Source organism: Mustela nivalis (assembly GCF_964662115.1).
Source record: "Mustela nivalis genome assembly, chromosome: 20".
Classification (NCBI taxonomy): domain Eukaryota; kingdom Metazoa; phylum Chordata; class Mammalia; order Carnivora; family Mustelidae; genus Mustela; species Mustela nivalis.
The window spans coordinates 24,758,850-24,773,409 of record NC_139039.1 but is presented as its reverse complement, the minus strand read 5'-3'; the positions used below and the strand labels follow the sequence as shown (position 1 = coordinate 24,773,409).

General features: G+C 34.0%; 1 protein-coding gene across 1 annotated transcript in view; it reads right to left on the bottom strand.

The window, feature by feature from the left end:
* Positions 1–14,560, bottom strand: part of TNKS (tankyrase) — a 207,361-nt gene that overhangs the window by 94,024 nt on the left and 98,777 nt on the right. The window contains exons 4-5 of the mRNA XM_082715639.1: positions 2,986–3,022; positions 2,151–2,226 (exon numbers count right to left, since the gene is read on the bottom strand). Coding sequence (XP_082571765.1) covers positions 2,151–2,226; positions 2,986–3,022 — 113 coding nt within the window. The remainder of the gene's footprint in view (positions 1–2,150; positions 2,227–2,985; positions 3,023–14,560) is intronic.

Genomic DNA, 14,560 nt, shown 5'->3' with positions numbered 1-14,560 from the left:
GGAGAATTATTGCATTATTCATATGTTATGAATCCTATAGCATTATATTAATTTATGAAATGTTCTTAAAAATGTCCTATACATTAAAATATATAATTTTCCTCCACTGTGTAATAACTCAAAAATAAATGAATAAAATAATACTAGTAATGACATATAATAACAGAAAATATAAAATCTCCCATTCACATACTTCAGAGTTAATTTTCTAAAGGGAAAAGAGCACAGATGATTTTACACTCGGAGGATAAAATTGTGTTTATTAGGGAGCATATTCATATCCTAAGATTTCTGCCAACTGCAAGGCGTCGGGCTTGGTCCAGTGCAAAATACAAAGAGCAAATGGATGAATAGAGGAAAAATTTCTGTGGTAAATGCCATAGAGTAATACAGAAAAGGAGCCATAGGAATTTGGGTAAGGAATACACTGTTCCAGCTAAAGGAATGAGGGGAGAGATACATCCTCTTTAGGGGAGAAGGAAAAATCAAGGAGTTCTATATAGTTACATGGGGATGAGGCAGGGAGAAGAGGTAATTTGTTAATTATCAGTGTTCATGCCCCTTAATTATTACGATTTCCTGAGCTACAAGTGGGGCTGGCAAGGTCTAAGGGCGAGAATGGGAGAATGAGTCTGGGATGGAAATCGACTCCTGCTACAGTAATAGCACAAAAATTCTGTAATATTAAAATGACTAAGAAAACCTGAAGTCGGCTGGGCTCTAGATAAGCTCCATATAAAGATATAGCTACGCTTACTATAGTTAAGAAGGCCCTTTTCTGCACTGTGATAAAAGTTACTTTATCTACTGAGAGGATCCAAACAAAATCTGGAGCTCACAGTAACTCAAGAATGTTAAAATCCCCACAGCAACTTCCAAATTAAAGAAAAAAAAATGAGCAGTTATCACTTAACAACATCTCTCAAAAGTCATCAATAATACTGAGTAAATCTTTGCTAGTTCATAGCCTGAAATATATATAATTTAACCTTCCATTAAAGTAGAAGTCTTTCCCTTAAATTATCCAGAGAAACTGCATGCTCACTAGGCCACGTGATATTTCACGATATATGAGCCAGCTATAATAACAAATAACATGTATTTGGGGGGAGGATTCAATTCTTTGCCATTTTTAAATGGGTTTCATTACAATGGGAAAAGAGCATGGACACACTTAAAGACATTATATCTAAGGGGTGTACCATCCATCCTGACATTTTCCAGAGGACCTTTTTACTATAAATAATTTCAAAGAAACTAATTCTTTAAAGGCTGGACACAAAATGATTTTCCTCAATATTTATGATGTGACTCTACAAATATTTTATGCTTTTGAAATACAAAATCTATCCTTAAACAATAAGATAGGAGCTGTCATTTTTTAAAAGACTTTACAGCACAGAGTGCTTTGTTTTTCAGTAGCTATCAGGTAAATTACTGCAAAACTTTGCAGTCAATTATCGGAGGCTGTGAAGGGTTACATTTTAGCCAATAAACAGCACAAATACAAAGCATATCACGAAGATGCCAGCTGTACGTTTTATACATACACCTTACATTTATAACAACTGTAGTTTAATGCAGAATATTTCCTCTTTAACCTATTTTTTTCAATATAGCGTGATAAAAACTTAGCCAATTAAAGAAACAATAAACAAAAAAGCTGAACTGTTACTTATCTAAAAAATTGTTGGCATTTTCTCAGCTCTAAATGGTAAAAACTGTTGGTGTCTAGCAAACAAATCTCCCTCTGCCAAACAGGAAATCAAAAATGCAAATACCCTAACAAAGCCGGGTAAAAACAGGACATAAACAAATATTTCTAATTGCCACAATCGTACACAGAAAATAATACATGTCATAATTTTAATCACCGACAAAGCTGCAGTTCCATTTAACAAACAACTTCCAGTGTCTGACATTTAAGAGAAAAGGCTTAAAATCCATGCTTCACCAGCTCTATGAATATGTCACAACTGCCAATAACAGATACAGCAGCATTTCATTTTATGGTCAAAAGATGCCAGTAAAAATACAGTTATACAGGACATATACATATGTGTACAGACACATATATATATGCCAACTTCAAATATTTTCAGTATAAAACAAGAAGAAATTGTCAAAGGAGGATATTTTAAATAACTTACCTTTCGCCCATCACTTGCATGGCAATTCACATTGAGAGGAGTCAGTAAAGCCATTAGTTTTTCTTCATTGCCGCTCCTGTAAAAAGGTAGTGAGTCAATGCCTATAAGATTATAGAGCTTCTTACGAATATTTATGGTTATTTTTCAGAAGAGTGGAAAATAATATGGCTTTGCTTTGATTTCTTATATATGGCTCTCAATGAATCTCTTTTGGTATATTCAATTAAATTAATATATTCCTAATTAATTCCCATTAATCATCATACAGTGGTACATCTTGGGTAATATAGCTTTCTACATTCTTATTTGTTTTATTTATCTGCATCAAGTCACCTTAATTACAAACAAACTTTATTCTCATAAGTGATCTAAAACACTGGACTTAAAAATACATACAAAATGATGAAAAGAGCTAACAAATTAAAATAAAAATGACCAAGAACAAAAGAAAATGGATGAAAATTTTAATATTTACTTTATGCCCCCCATTCAAGCTTTGCTAGAAAATATTTCAGAGGAAAATGAAGAGATAGGTATTTAAATGCTCCAAGAAGATCATCCGAAAAGCTGGGCAACTCAGATCTGCAGGTACCCTAAGAAATGTTTCAAATAAAATCAACCTTATAATCTTTACCATGTTGAAAAACTCTATCATTTAAGACACTAATCATGTAAAATAAAGTATAGAGAGACTGAGTATGAGGTCTTATCCGCATTATCACATAAAATCCAAGCAAGACAATAACACGTTATAATTTTTATAGTCCTCCACCTGCCCTCCCCTTTTTCTCCCTTACATGCATTATACTCACTTAAAATGAATGGAATCACTTACCTAGCAGCTTCTAGGAGTTCGTCTTTCTTGTATTCACCTAGATGATTGCAAAATATCATGCTGTTAGCATTTGGCAGAAGACAGATTAAGAAATGCAGTAGGCAGCAAATACAGAATTAAATAGAGAAGAACAGAAAAAGAGAGTCCACACCCCGCTGGGTGATGGAGCCGTGACGTTAGCCAGCTTGTGAAGGCAGCATCACCAGTGCCTTGGAGACGGGCAGCAAATTGACGCAGCTTCTTGTCCAATCCTCAGATGAAATAGCTTTCTTCAGACAACCAATGAATGCTAAATCTCGTGTCCAGAAACACATTCCCTCTGATAACAGCATGCCAGCTGAAGACAATGTCCCCTCCCCCCTTTCCTATTCAGGCTGTCACAGTATACTTGTGAAGCATAATACATTCTGAGACAAAAGCAAAATAATGTGGCTCTTTAAAGGTACAAATTACTAGGCTTCAAAAAAACCTCAGTTTTATTGGTAATGACATGGAAAGTTTAAAAAAAAAAATTAATTACCGCTGCTGAGCATTACAGCAATAGAAAAAATGTATCAGCATCATGAAGCTTTTGCCTCACTAGGGTAGGTCTGTAGACTAGAAATACGTGAACTCCGTACCAAATGCTATGAACCTCTTGGAGGCAGCGCTCCAAAAACCAAAACAGTGAATACATTCTTAAATGACAGTAATATTCTAACATGCTGCAGGCTTCACACTTTATACAAATTCAAGATAAAATCTTAACAAACAAGAAACCTGAAAATTATTTTTAAAAAACGAGGCTAGGGTCTCTGAGAATAAGCAGATAGAGAACTACTGAGATGTGGGTAATTTTTCTTCCTTCTCTTTTTTAAAACATCACAGGCTGAAACGAGGTATATAATTTAAAACCTTTGATACGCATTTCTTAGAGTATTCAAGATCTAACGAATAAGCTTCTTTTGCAAGCTCAATTGAAGGACAAGGAATTTTAATAATACAGTGTTTGCTCATTCAATAAATAAAAAGAACAGCCAGGACTATGATTCAGCTGTGATATGCTGACTCAGTTGGCTATATAATGATAAAAATAATTATACAAAATGTCTAAGCAAACAATTACATGAAAGCAAATATTAAGCATATATTTAAGAAATGAAATTTTAGATTAAATGAAAATGTTATTCTATTAAGAATTAAGCTTAACTTATTTTAGAAGTCTTATCACTTATAAATATGGATTTCTTTGCATTTTATTTCTATTTCATTACAGAATGCAGAATATTGATGCAAATACTATAAAGTCACCTAAGGACAACCGAGCCCATGTTTAAATTCTATGACCCATCATTAGTAAATATTCTTTTAAAGTTTGTCTTGTTTCTCAGATTAAGATCACATTAAAATCTCAAAAATGTACACAGTTATTTTCAAATAAGGAAAAAGTTATTAAATATCTATTCTCTCCTAAGGGAATTTTATATAACACTAAAGTCATAGATTCAACAATATACACAGATCATGATCATGGAGTTGGTCTTTCCAATTTCCCAAATAATGTATTCAATCCACATTCTTTAACTGATTGAGTTTTAAGACTTCTATTACTTTACGTCCCGGCCAATAAGGTTCTTGCCTTCCCAAAGCCAAAGACCTACCTTAACTATACATTTTAGGTGGCAATACGGGAGTTAGTGAGTCCATTTAAAATGCTTCTTATGAGGAAAATGGCTAACTCATACCCTCAGATGCCTTAAGAATCAGGAGCAAAGTTAGTCAAATTATGAAACTATCTGTAGAAGTCATTCAGTCAGTCCGTCAACAAACATTTATTTGAAAGGTATATATGCCGGACTCAAAAACACAGAAGACACTATCATCTCGGAACTCTAGGAATACTCGCCTATTAAGTGAGACAGATGAACACATGATTCTGGTAGAGTCTGAAAAGATCTTATGAAACGCTATAAAGAGCTTAAAGCCTACTCTGAGATTTTCGTTAGAGACAGGGTAATTGTGGTTCAAGGAAGGTTTGAGGGGAAATGTGAGGTGATGCTCAGGTGAAAAGGGTGAAGGAGAAGCAACCAAGCAAAGGAAAAGAAATAAGGACAAAACAGTAGTTCCGCAAACCTGAACCCACACACTGCAGGGGAATGGGTGAGCAAGCCTGAGACAGAGCAGGAACAGATCATGAATGGCTCTCTAAGCAAGTTTGAACTTTATTTCAAAACCCATGAAGAAGTAATTGAAACACCTTAACAAGGGGAGAGCAAAGTATATTTAAAGACCTGTTAAGTTCTGTAATTATACTCTACTTCAGTGAATGCGGTTGGGGAGAAAAGTGGCCCAAGAGGTAAGGAGGGGGTGGGGAGAGACAATGAATTCTGACATGGTTTATATTTTGAGGTAAGTATAGATTCCCTGGTTAACAGTCACAACACATGAAAACTGGGAACAGAAGTACCTACTACTGAAATGTGACTCACAGCGAAACAGGACTCTAATAAGGTAGAAAATAAAACTGCAAAGTACTTGGGATGTTCCAAGTTCAAATCAGTCTACCTACATACACTTCTCATCAAGTACAGCTTATGGATGTTTTCTCCAAAAGGCACATTTTTAGAAAAATGTTATTCCTGCATGAGTAAGATGAAAATAAACGAAAGCTTTCTAAAGGAAAATATTTAAGCACATCCGACAGTCAGGCACAGGTATTACAAATGACTTTCTACTTTTACTGTTAGAGACTCTAGTACTTTAATCAGCTTTTCTGCAATACATTCCAGCATCCACTATCTGGTGCCCAAGGACCATAATCCATAAACAGTCGAAGCTATTTTTCAAATACTACATCTCAGGAACAACCAACAGTGAATTAGAGTCCCTTGTATATGCCGACAACAAATCTGAGCTACTTACTTAACAGCCAAACCACTAGTTCTGTTTCATTTTAGCTGCAACTCTGAAAATATTCTGGCTGAGACTACAATGCTCGATGGAGCATTTATATTCTTTAATAACATCCAGATAAAGGCTAGCAATAGATCAGCCAGAAAGGAAACTAGGTAATTATAGTCAAAATAATAGCAGCCAGCAATGCTGAAAATAAATGGCCTCTATTTTTCTTTGATTAGAATAAAATATGTGGGCTTAAAAAAAAAAGCAAGGCACAAAGTTTACTTTTCAAAGTCTGAATTGCTTTTTTATTAGTAAACTAGTGACAGGATATATGTAAGAATAAACACACACACACACACACACACACACACACACACACACAGGGGGAGGTTTGAGTCAATGTGTTAAGGAGGTATGCTATCCCAAAGCTTTAAAAAAAGGTTAAAAATATAATGGTTAAAAATGAAACGCCCCTCTCCATTTTTCTGAGGTAGTTAGGAAAAAACTTCTCTTTTTACCTAGTGTGAAGGTGAAATCACTTTTTGAATAAAAATGAAGAAGACTTACATCAATAGAGGAGTCATAATTATTGACAACTTAATTTCAACATTTTAAAGTGCTTTTGCCTCCTTCTTCTGCAAATGACAGGATCAAAGTAGCCTTAGTTTTGTAAAACTGAGTCTTTTGGTTTTGTTGAGGTGAAACAGCATGAAAATATTATGAATACAGAATCACAAAATCTTAGAGCAATGAGAGACTCAAAAAGGATTATGATTTTTCTCTACTTTGAAGCCATGGGCAATACATGCCTATAGTAACATTTTCTTAGATGCAATGAGGGGAATATAATTGGAAAGTCACCTTTCTTCTGTCACCTCACCTCCAATTTCAGAATCATTCTCCTAAGGGATCATCTGCGACATATTCATTTCAGTTAATGAAATTGACACTGAAGCAGTTAAATGAATTGTTTACAGGTTTACTGAGCATTATTCATGATCTGTCAGGCCCTAAAAAAGGCTAATATGTGAACACAACCAACCGGATTTGAATTCTAAAAGACAGATATAATTAAGAGAGTAACAAAAAAATAGAGATAAAGCAATTTTTAAAACAACAATGACCAGCTTTAAACTAATATAACTTCTTTATATTACATAAGCTAAATATTTCCAACAAAACATTTTAAAGCATTTAAACTTTCATATGAGCTTGTAAAACAAGAACCAAAAAAATGTATAAAGGGCTTAAGCTTTTAGTTTGTTTTAACAATGTGGACCAAGGGAGGAGAAGAGAAAAATTCATTCTGGGTCTATTCAAATGATCAATACATTTGGCATTTCCTATAGCATGCTTTAATTCCTCCTGCTTTAGATATCTCAAGGGAAGAGCTATGTAAAGACTTTAATCAATCATCTCAGTTATCAGGTTTAGGGACCCTTACATAGCTGAGTGCTAAACAGTACCATGAATTGATAATTCTCACAGAGATATTTCCTCATCAAGGTACCAGCAAATGTAAGAGATGAACAGATCTTGTAGCTTACCTGACAGCCTATATGGGAAATAAAATATTAATTTAGATGACAAACACCACTGTATTTTCACTAGTAGATTTGAAAATTTAGAACCGACTATGTTGTTATGGAAGGAATTTCACTACCACACCAGGAAATAATCTAATCTCAAGAAGCTAAAGCTATAGGTCTTCCACCAAAAGCAATTTTCAGACAGGCTGCTATTCTCCTATAATAAACTCCAGGAATTCTTGAATTTATTTTTTTTCTGAAATCTTTCATAAATATTTTTAGGACAACTGGGGAAAAATTACAAAGTTATCAGAGTTCTCAATGCCTTCCTCCTGCATCTGAATCTTCCAGTCTTCCACGCATTTTGATGCTGCATTCAAAGTCCATACTTAAGTCCAGAATCATGGTCAAACTAAACACTCCACAACCATTCTACACACAGAATCATTGGGGGTTTTCAAATTCTACGCTTGAACAGAGTATTTTCCTAATGGAGATCCTTTTCTTCTTTTGCCTCCTACAACTGACCTTTTCAATTAGCCAATATTAGCTACCATTAAACATGGCCTGTGCTATAATACCACATAACCTCGAAGCTCTGCTGTCCAATATAATACCCAGCACTCTCACATTGCTGTTTACTTTTACGTACATTAACATTATAAAAAAATAAAAACACTGCTCCTCAGTTGCACTAGTCTTATTTCAAGTTTTTAATGAGCACGTGGGGTTATTGTCTACTATAGTAGGCAGCGCAGGGAGAACGTTAGAATTGTTCGAACTTCTTTTGGACCATGCTACGTTAGTGTTTTTATTGACTATTTAAAAAGTCATCCTGAAAAAAACAGAAAAGAAGTCCTCTTTTACTTTAATAAACTACTTTCCATATTTTTCTTAAAGTTGTCACCGCCAAAACTGTATAAACTTTGTGTCTCCTATTAAGTACCAAACAACTTCTTCATCAGCATGAAATACAGGTGAGAACACTGAACTGTATGATAAAAGATCTGGAGTGAATTCTAGCTCTACCATCAATTTACTTGTGTGACCTCAGGAAAGTACTTTATCTTCCGGGACCTTCCAATTTATTGTCATCTGGAAAGAGAGGGTGAAGGGTTAAATCATCTCTGGTTTCAGCTCTAAAATTCTCATCCTATATTTGATTCTCAATATTGCTCAGATCTTTTTTTCTTTTTGCTCAGATCTTTTTCTATGACAATTTTAACGTTGCTCTAAACAAACTTTAAGGAAAACATGAAATTATCTGGGGTACAAAATCTCTACTAAACTATTATAAAACATACTACACCTTGGAATTACAGAGAAAGCAGTAAAGCAATTTTTGTTCAACTTATACTTTTTACTTAGCTAATTGTAAATTTGGGGAAACACCCCAACTAGAAGCTAAATAAAAACAGTTCTTTCAGAAGAAAGTGGTGATTTGTATATTTCTTAACTTTAAGAAAAAGATCCTCAAATACAACTATATTGATTAAAATATAAAAACAGGTTACATGTCAACACAAAATAACCAGTGTCTTAAAACATTCCAAAGACATAACATTCAAACATAACAAAGACATAACATTCAAACATAACAAAGGCTCTGCAAAAAAAAAAAAAAAAAAAAAAACCAAAAACAAAACATGTAGTGCAATCAATAAATGACAGAACTGTTAATAACTAGTTTCTTTGTATGCAGTAATATGACCTTGCTTAGTTAGCCCCAGCAACATCTAAGATACATGTTCCATTTATGGACTCTCTGCAGTTTCAAATGATTTAAACCTGTTTCTGACATTCTGTCAATTGTATTTGGCATGCAACAAGACTTTTCACTGGACTTTTGTTGCTGTTTTTGTTTTTACATTTTAGATTGAGTGTTAAATCTTTTTCCTAATTTAAATTCAATTATCCAATGAATAGTACATCATTAGTTTTTGATATAATGTTCAACGATTCATTAGTTGCATATAACACCCAGGACTCATCACATCACATGCCCTCCTTAATGCCCATCACCTGGTTACCCCATCCCCACCCACCTCCCTTTCTGCAACCCTGTTTATTTCCCCCAGAGTCAAGAGTCTCATATGGTTTTTCCCTCTTTGATTTCTTCCCATTCAGTTTCCCTCCCTTCCCCTATTGCCCTCTGCCCTATTCCTTATGTTGCTGTTCTTTCAAAAATGTAAATACTAAGATTTGGGACATAAATATAAATATACATTAAATATACACTGGTCCCCCCAAAGCATTATAAGATATATATATATATATGTGTGTGTGTGTATATATGTGTGTGTATGAATATATATATATATCTCCTCTAAAAGACTGGATATTAAAAGCCAAGAAAAGTGTTCCTACAGGACTTTATTAACCAATGAGACATTCTGTAAAGTGCACCTGTACTTACAAAGAAAATGACCTTTTAGATTACGCTGTAGAGAAGAAGACCTTTTGATACATCAAAAAGAAGACAAGAAGGGAGAACTGAGTGAAATGGGGAGACATGGGACATTGATCTTTTCACTATCATAATGCCTATTCCGAAAAAGTGGTTTGGTAAAGTGAAATCCATATTTGATCCAAAACAGGCCAACAGATTCATATTCTTTGTTTCTACACCAGTGGTGCTTTTTCCATAGTCACCCATCCAAAATTTATTTGCAAATCCCAAATACAAAAAGCTCCACAAATTCATTTGGCAGCAAAACTCAACCAACTTAGTATACACAGCTATCATAGATTTCATTGCAAAAATATTAATGTTTGATTACAAGGTGCAGCACCAGACTGTACTGGGATGTTTTATAAGATATAGTTGATGTACAGTGTCTTACTTTATTTGCTTACTGATATGTAATTTACATACAATAGAATTCACCCTTTTTTAGATGTTACGTTCTGTGAATTCTGACAAACTTATACAGCGGAGTGGCCACTACCTCAAGATACAGAACATTTCCATCATCCAAAGAGTTTCCTCAGGTCCCTCTACAATCAATCTCCTATCCAACCCCCTTCCATGGCAACCACTGATCTGATTTCTGTCCCTATAGTTTTACTTTTTCTTTAGAATGTCATATAAATGGAATCACAGAATATGTAAACTTTTGAATATGGATTCTCTTACTTAGTATAATTGCTTATTCAAGTCATTGGACATACAAATATTTGTTCTTTTTGACTGTTAAGTAGTATTCCATTATATGAACGCTTCTGAATTTACTTACCCATTCACCAGCTGAACAATGTGGGTCGTTTCTAGTTTTTGGTGATTCTGAATAAAGTTACTATAAACATTCAGTTTTGCAAGGACAAATGTACATGTCTTCATTTCCTTGGGTAAACACCTAGGAGTGGGAGTGCTGAGTTGTACAATAAGTATATGTTTCAATTGCTTAAGAAACTGCCCATTATGCCTTTTTAAAAACTTGAAAAATTCTTAATTCTGGAGTACAGATATGTCACCTATCAAAGTAGAACAGTATCAAAATAGAACAATATCAAAAAACAAGAACAAAATAGAAAAAGTTGACAAATGAGAAATAAGACAGTACTGCCACAACCTCACAGCTAGAAATCCCAGCCCCTCTTCTTGTACTGGCAATTCACCTAAACTGAACCAATTTGCACACCTTTTAGTTAGTTCTTCGCTTCTCACTGGTGCTTTTGTGTATTTCTCAACAGGAAAAATACTGAAATTTCATCTCTTCATTCAAGAAAGTGTTGCTACGTAGTACCTGCAATCCCAGAGCTATGAGAATATATGAACAAAGTATATTTTGATTTATAGGAATCATACTGTTATCTGTGAAAAAAAAATTATTTTCCTACAGTCCTTACTCTTCTCAGGAAGCCTGGACCCTCAATGCAGCAGCCTACTGAGGGCCTGGATTTTTGTGAGACACCTATTTGGGGACTGTCCAACCCTCGCTGCTTACAACAAGTATAAGGGACTAAAAAACAAAAACAAAAACAAAAACAAAACAAAACAAAACAAACAAAAACCACAAAGGCTAATGTAGAAGTACAAGTGACTACCTTTTGAATGATTTGAGAACTGTCTTGTCTTCACTGTAATTATTCTGTATGATTGCATTTATATTTTTAGTATAATGTATTTTGTCCTTCATTTACAAAGTCTCTAAAAGATGCAGTAACCTTGTTTACAATTGTGGGTCTTCTCAAGAAGTACCAATCAATTGTGATTTACTTCTTTAACTACAAATGCTTAACTTACTATTTTTCTTGCATTTTCCCAAAAGTATCATTTAATCTCTTATTCAAGGTTAATTAACTTTAGTGAAGTCTGATTAATGGTATTATCCTAGGCATAATCCTTCTCATTCAAACTCTTGTTCTTTTTTCAAAAATTGCCATTCATGTATTAGTTCTCCATTGAATAACATCCTTTCTTTATTCATTTAACAAATATGTATTCAAATCTACAATATGCCAATCACAATATAGCCGCTAATAACATATTGTGTACTGAATCTTGAATCAGAAGGAAAGAAAGTGATAAATTTAAAGCCACAACACCAGGAATGGCACCAAACCCCCAGAATATCTCAGTCATTTAGTGAGCAGCAGGGCAGAATTACTCTTGCTGGAAGTGTATCACCAGTGTGAACATTACTGGTCAGATGTGTTGAGGAAAAGTGGCTGAGGACCACTCTTAGGAGATAACAGAGCTAAGCACTATGGTTTTGAAGCTTTTAGACATCTACCAGTGTCACTGAGAGAGATACTGTGTGCGTCTAGGTATGTCTATGTAAATAAAAGACTCAGATCAGGGTAATGATAGTTACTAACATTTTGTTGATCATGGACAATCTTAACGAGCTAAAGAAAGCCACTTTAGACCTCCTTCCTTAGAGAGAAAAATACCTTGTGCATTTGAACATAAACTCAAATCTTTGTTTAGAGTTTTTATAGGCTTCTTGGATTCATAGTTACCACACATTAAGAACCTCTGGTTTGTGTTCATTGATTCTAAATAATAATCTCAAAACAGGCTTGGCAAGATAAATGGTTTGATATCCCTATTTTACACATGATTCCTTTAATACCGCCAATTTTAAAACTATGTAGTAACAAAACTAGGACCGTAATCTCTGCCCTTTGGTGGTATTTTTAATTGGAATGATATGGAGTGACTGCATGAAGTCAAATCACGAATGAGCTTAGCCCATACATCTCTGGGCAGGATTTTTAACACGTGGAAATGGACTGAAGATTGGATAATTATCTACATGAGCAAAGAAGTTAGAAAAAGTGAAGGTCTACTTGGGGAAGAGTGACCAATATAAAATATATTGTGAAGGAATGGAGGACACTGAATAATATTTCAAAAGAATAAATTTGATCTTTTTTTTGAATCTAGAAATATTATGTTGCAGAATTGAACATTATTTTGTAAGGCACAGGACAAGGGAGTTATTCTTTTCCTTTTTTGAGCACGAGAGTAGGCTAATTAAAGCTGAACTTAACCTGATAACTCACTGAATTAAGACCTGGAGACACTGGGGATTAGTTACGGGGCTGCCGCAGGTGGATGGCGGGAGGAAAAAGAACATAAATGGTGGCAACAGAATGGAAAGAACATCAAGGAGAGAGAAGGCACCGTGGATCACAATGAAGCAGGGCTTGCTACTTGATGTGTTAGCTTTATTGGGTGACTACGAATGTCATGTTACATAGCTATAAATAGTAAAATTTTAAATATTTATATCTTGGTCTTAGATTAACACTTGGTCCAATAATCTTGCTGAACACAACCACAGAAGCACTTTGTTGTTTCAGTTTGTATTTAATGAATATATTACTCTAGATTCAGACTTTATATACTGAGAAATGCCTATTAAGTTAGAATAACCTATTTCAATAATATGGCCAGTTTATTTAATTATTAACTTAGTTGTTAAAATTGAACAGCCTTTCATTCTTATACAGCCCATTTCAAGACAGACATTGAGGGTTCACAGTTCAGCTAGGAAGCATTTCAGACATATTAAAGATAATGTTCTCTAAGAGAAGTAGTTTTGAAAAATACTGCATCTGAAAGACCATAAAAGAGAGCTATTGAGATATAATGCCTAGAAAATCAGTTTGTCCTTTCCCTAAGCATAATATTAGCCTCAAAAAAAAAATCTAATATAGATTAGACTATTCATTTAATTACTTAATCATTTTTTATAAAGTTAATACAATGGGCTATTGTACTACTCTGACTACTTCCAGTTTCAACTAACCTCTTGTACTTTTATCTACTTTCCTTATTTTGTTTAGTTGAGAAGGCAATGTAGGAGAAAATTTACTTCAGAAAAATAGGAAAAGAAGACTTCAAAAGGTTGAGGAAATGAAGAGGATATACCTGCGTTTTTGGGAAACACTATTTTGTAGCATTTTGCTTTTGGAAACTGTTTCAGGTCTGTCTAAATAGGTCAGAGAAATAATTTTACTTGAAGTAGCAGAAAAGAGAAATAGATATTCAATTTCAGATAATCTTAAAATTATCTTATTGGGATACATTCTCCTATGTGGAGTTTATATCAACCACATGTCAACTGTACATTTCATTTTCTTATCTGAAATATACTAAACCCCATCTCTTAGCATCAGTTTTATCATCTAATTCCTTACTTTAAATACCTAGCAAGACAGGGCAGCAAAATTTTTACCAGAAACATGTCTAAGACAATCTTGTATTAGTAACAATGAAATTTGAGGCAATATTCTTTGTTTTCTGTATGTACAATGTAAATTTGTCTGCCTAATTATTATTTCTTAGAGGGAAGAAATTAGATTTATATAATTTTCAGTGATTGATATCTCTTTGGAACATAATTGTTCAGAAGTTCCTTGTTTCTTATTTTTTTAGAAAGCTGCTTAGATTAACCTGTGATAGACATCACTTCCTACAAACAACATTGCCACGAAGTTCAGACACGGATGGTAACATTAGTTTGTTTTTCCAAGGTTAAGTTTTAGTTTTGAATGATCAATAACTTCACTGTAGAATTTGCCGGTAAGAAATGCTCATCACCATTTCTAAACACAGATGATCAAAGACAAATATTGCAGGTAGGACATAAGATCACTTGAATGATGACATCAAATCTACATACTGGTTCACAAAAATTCTTTTGAAATAATGC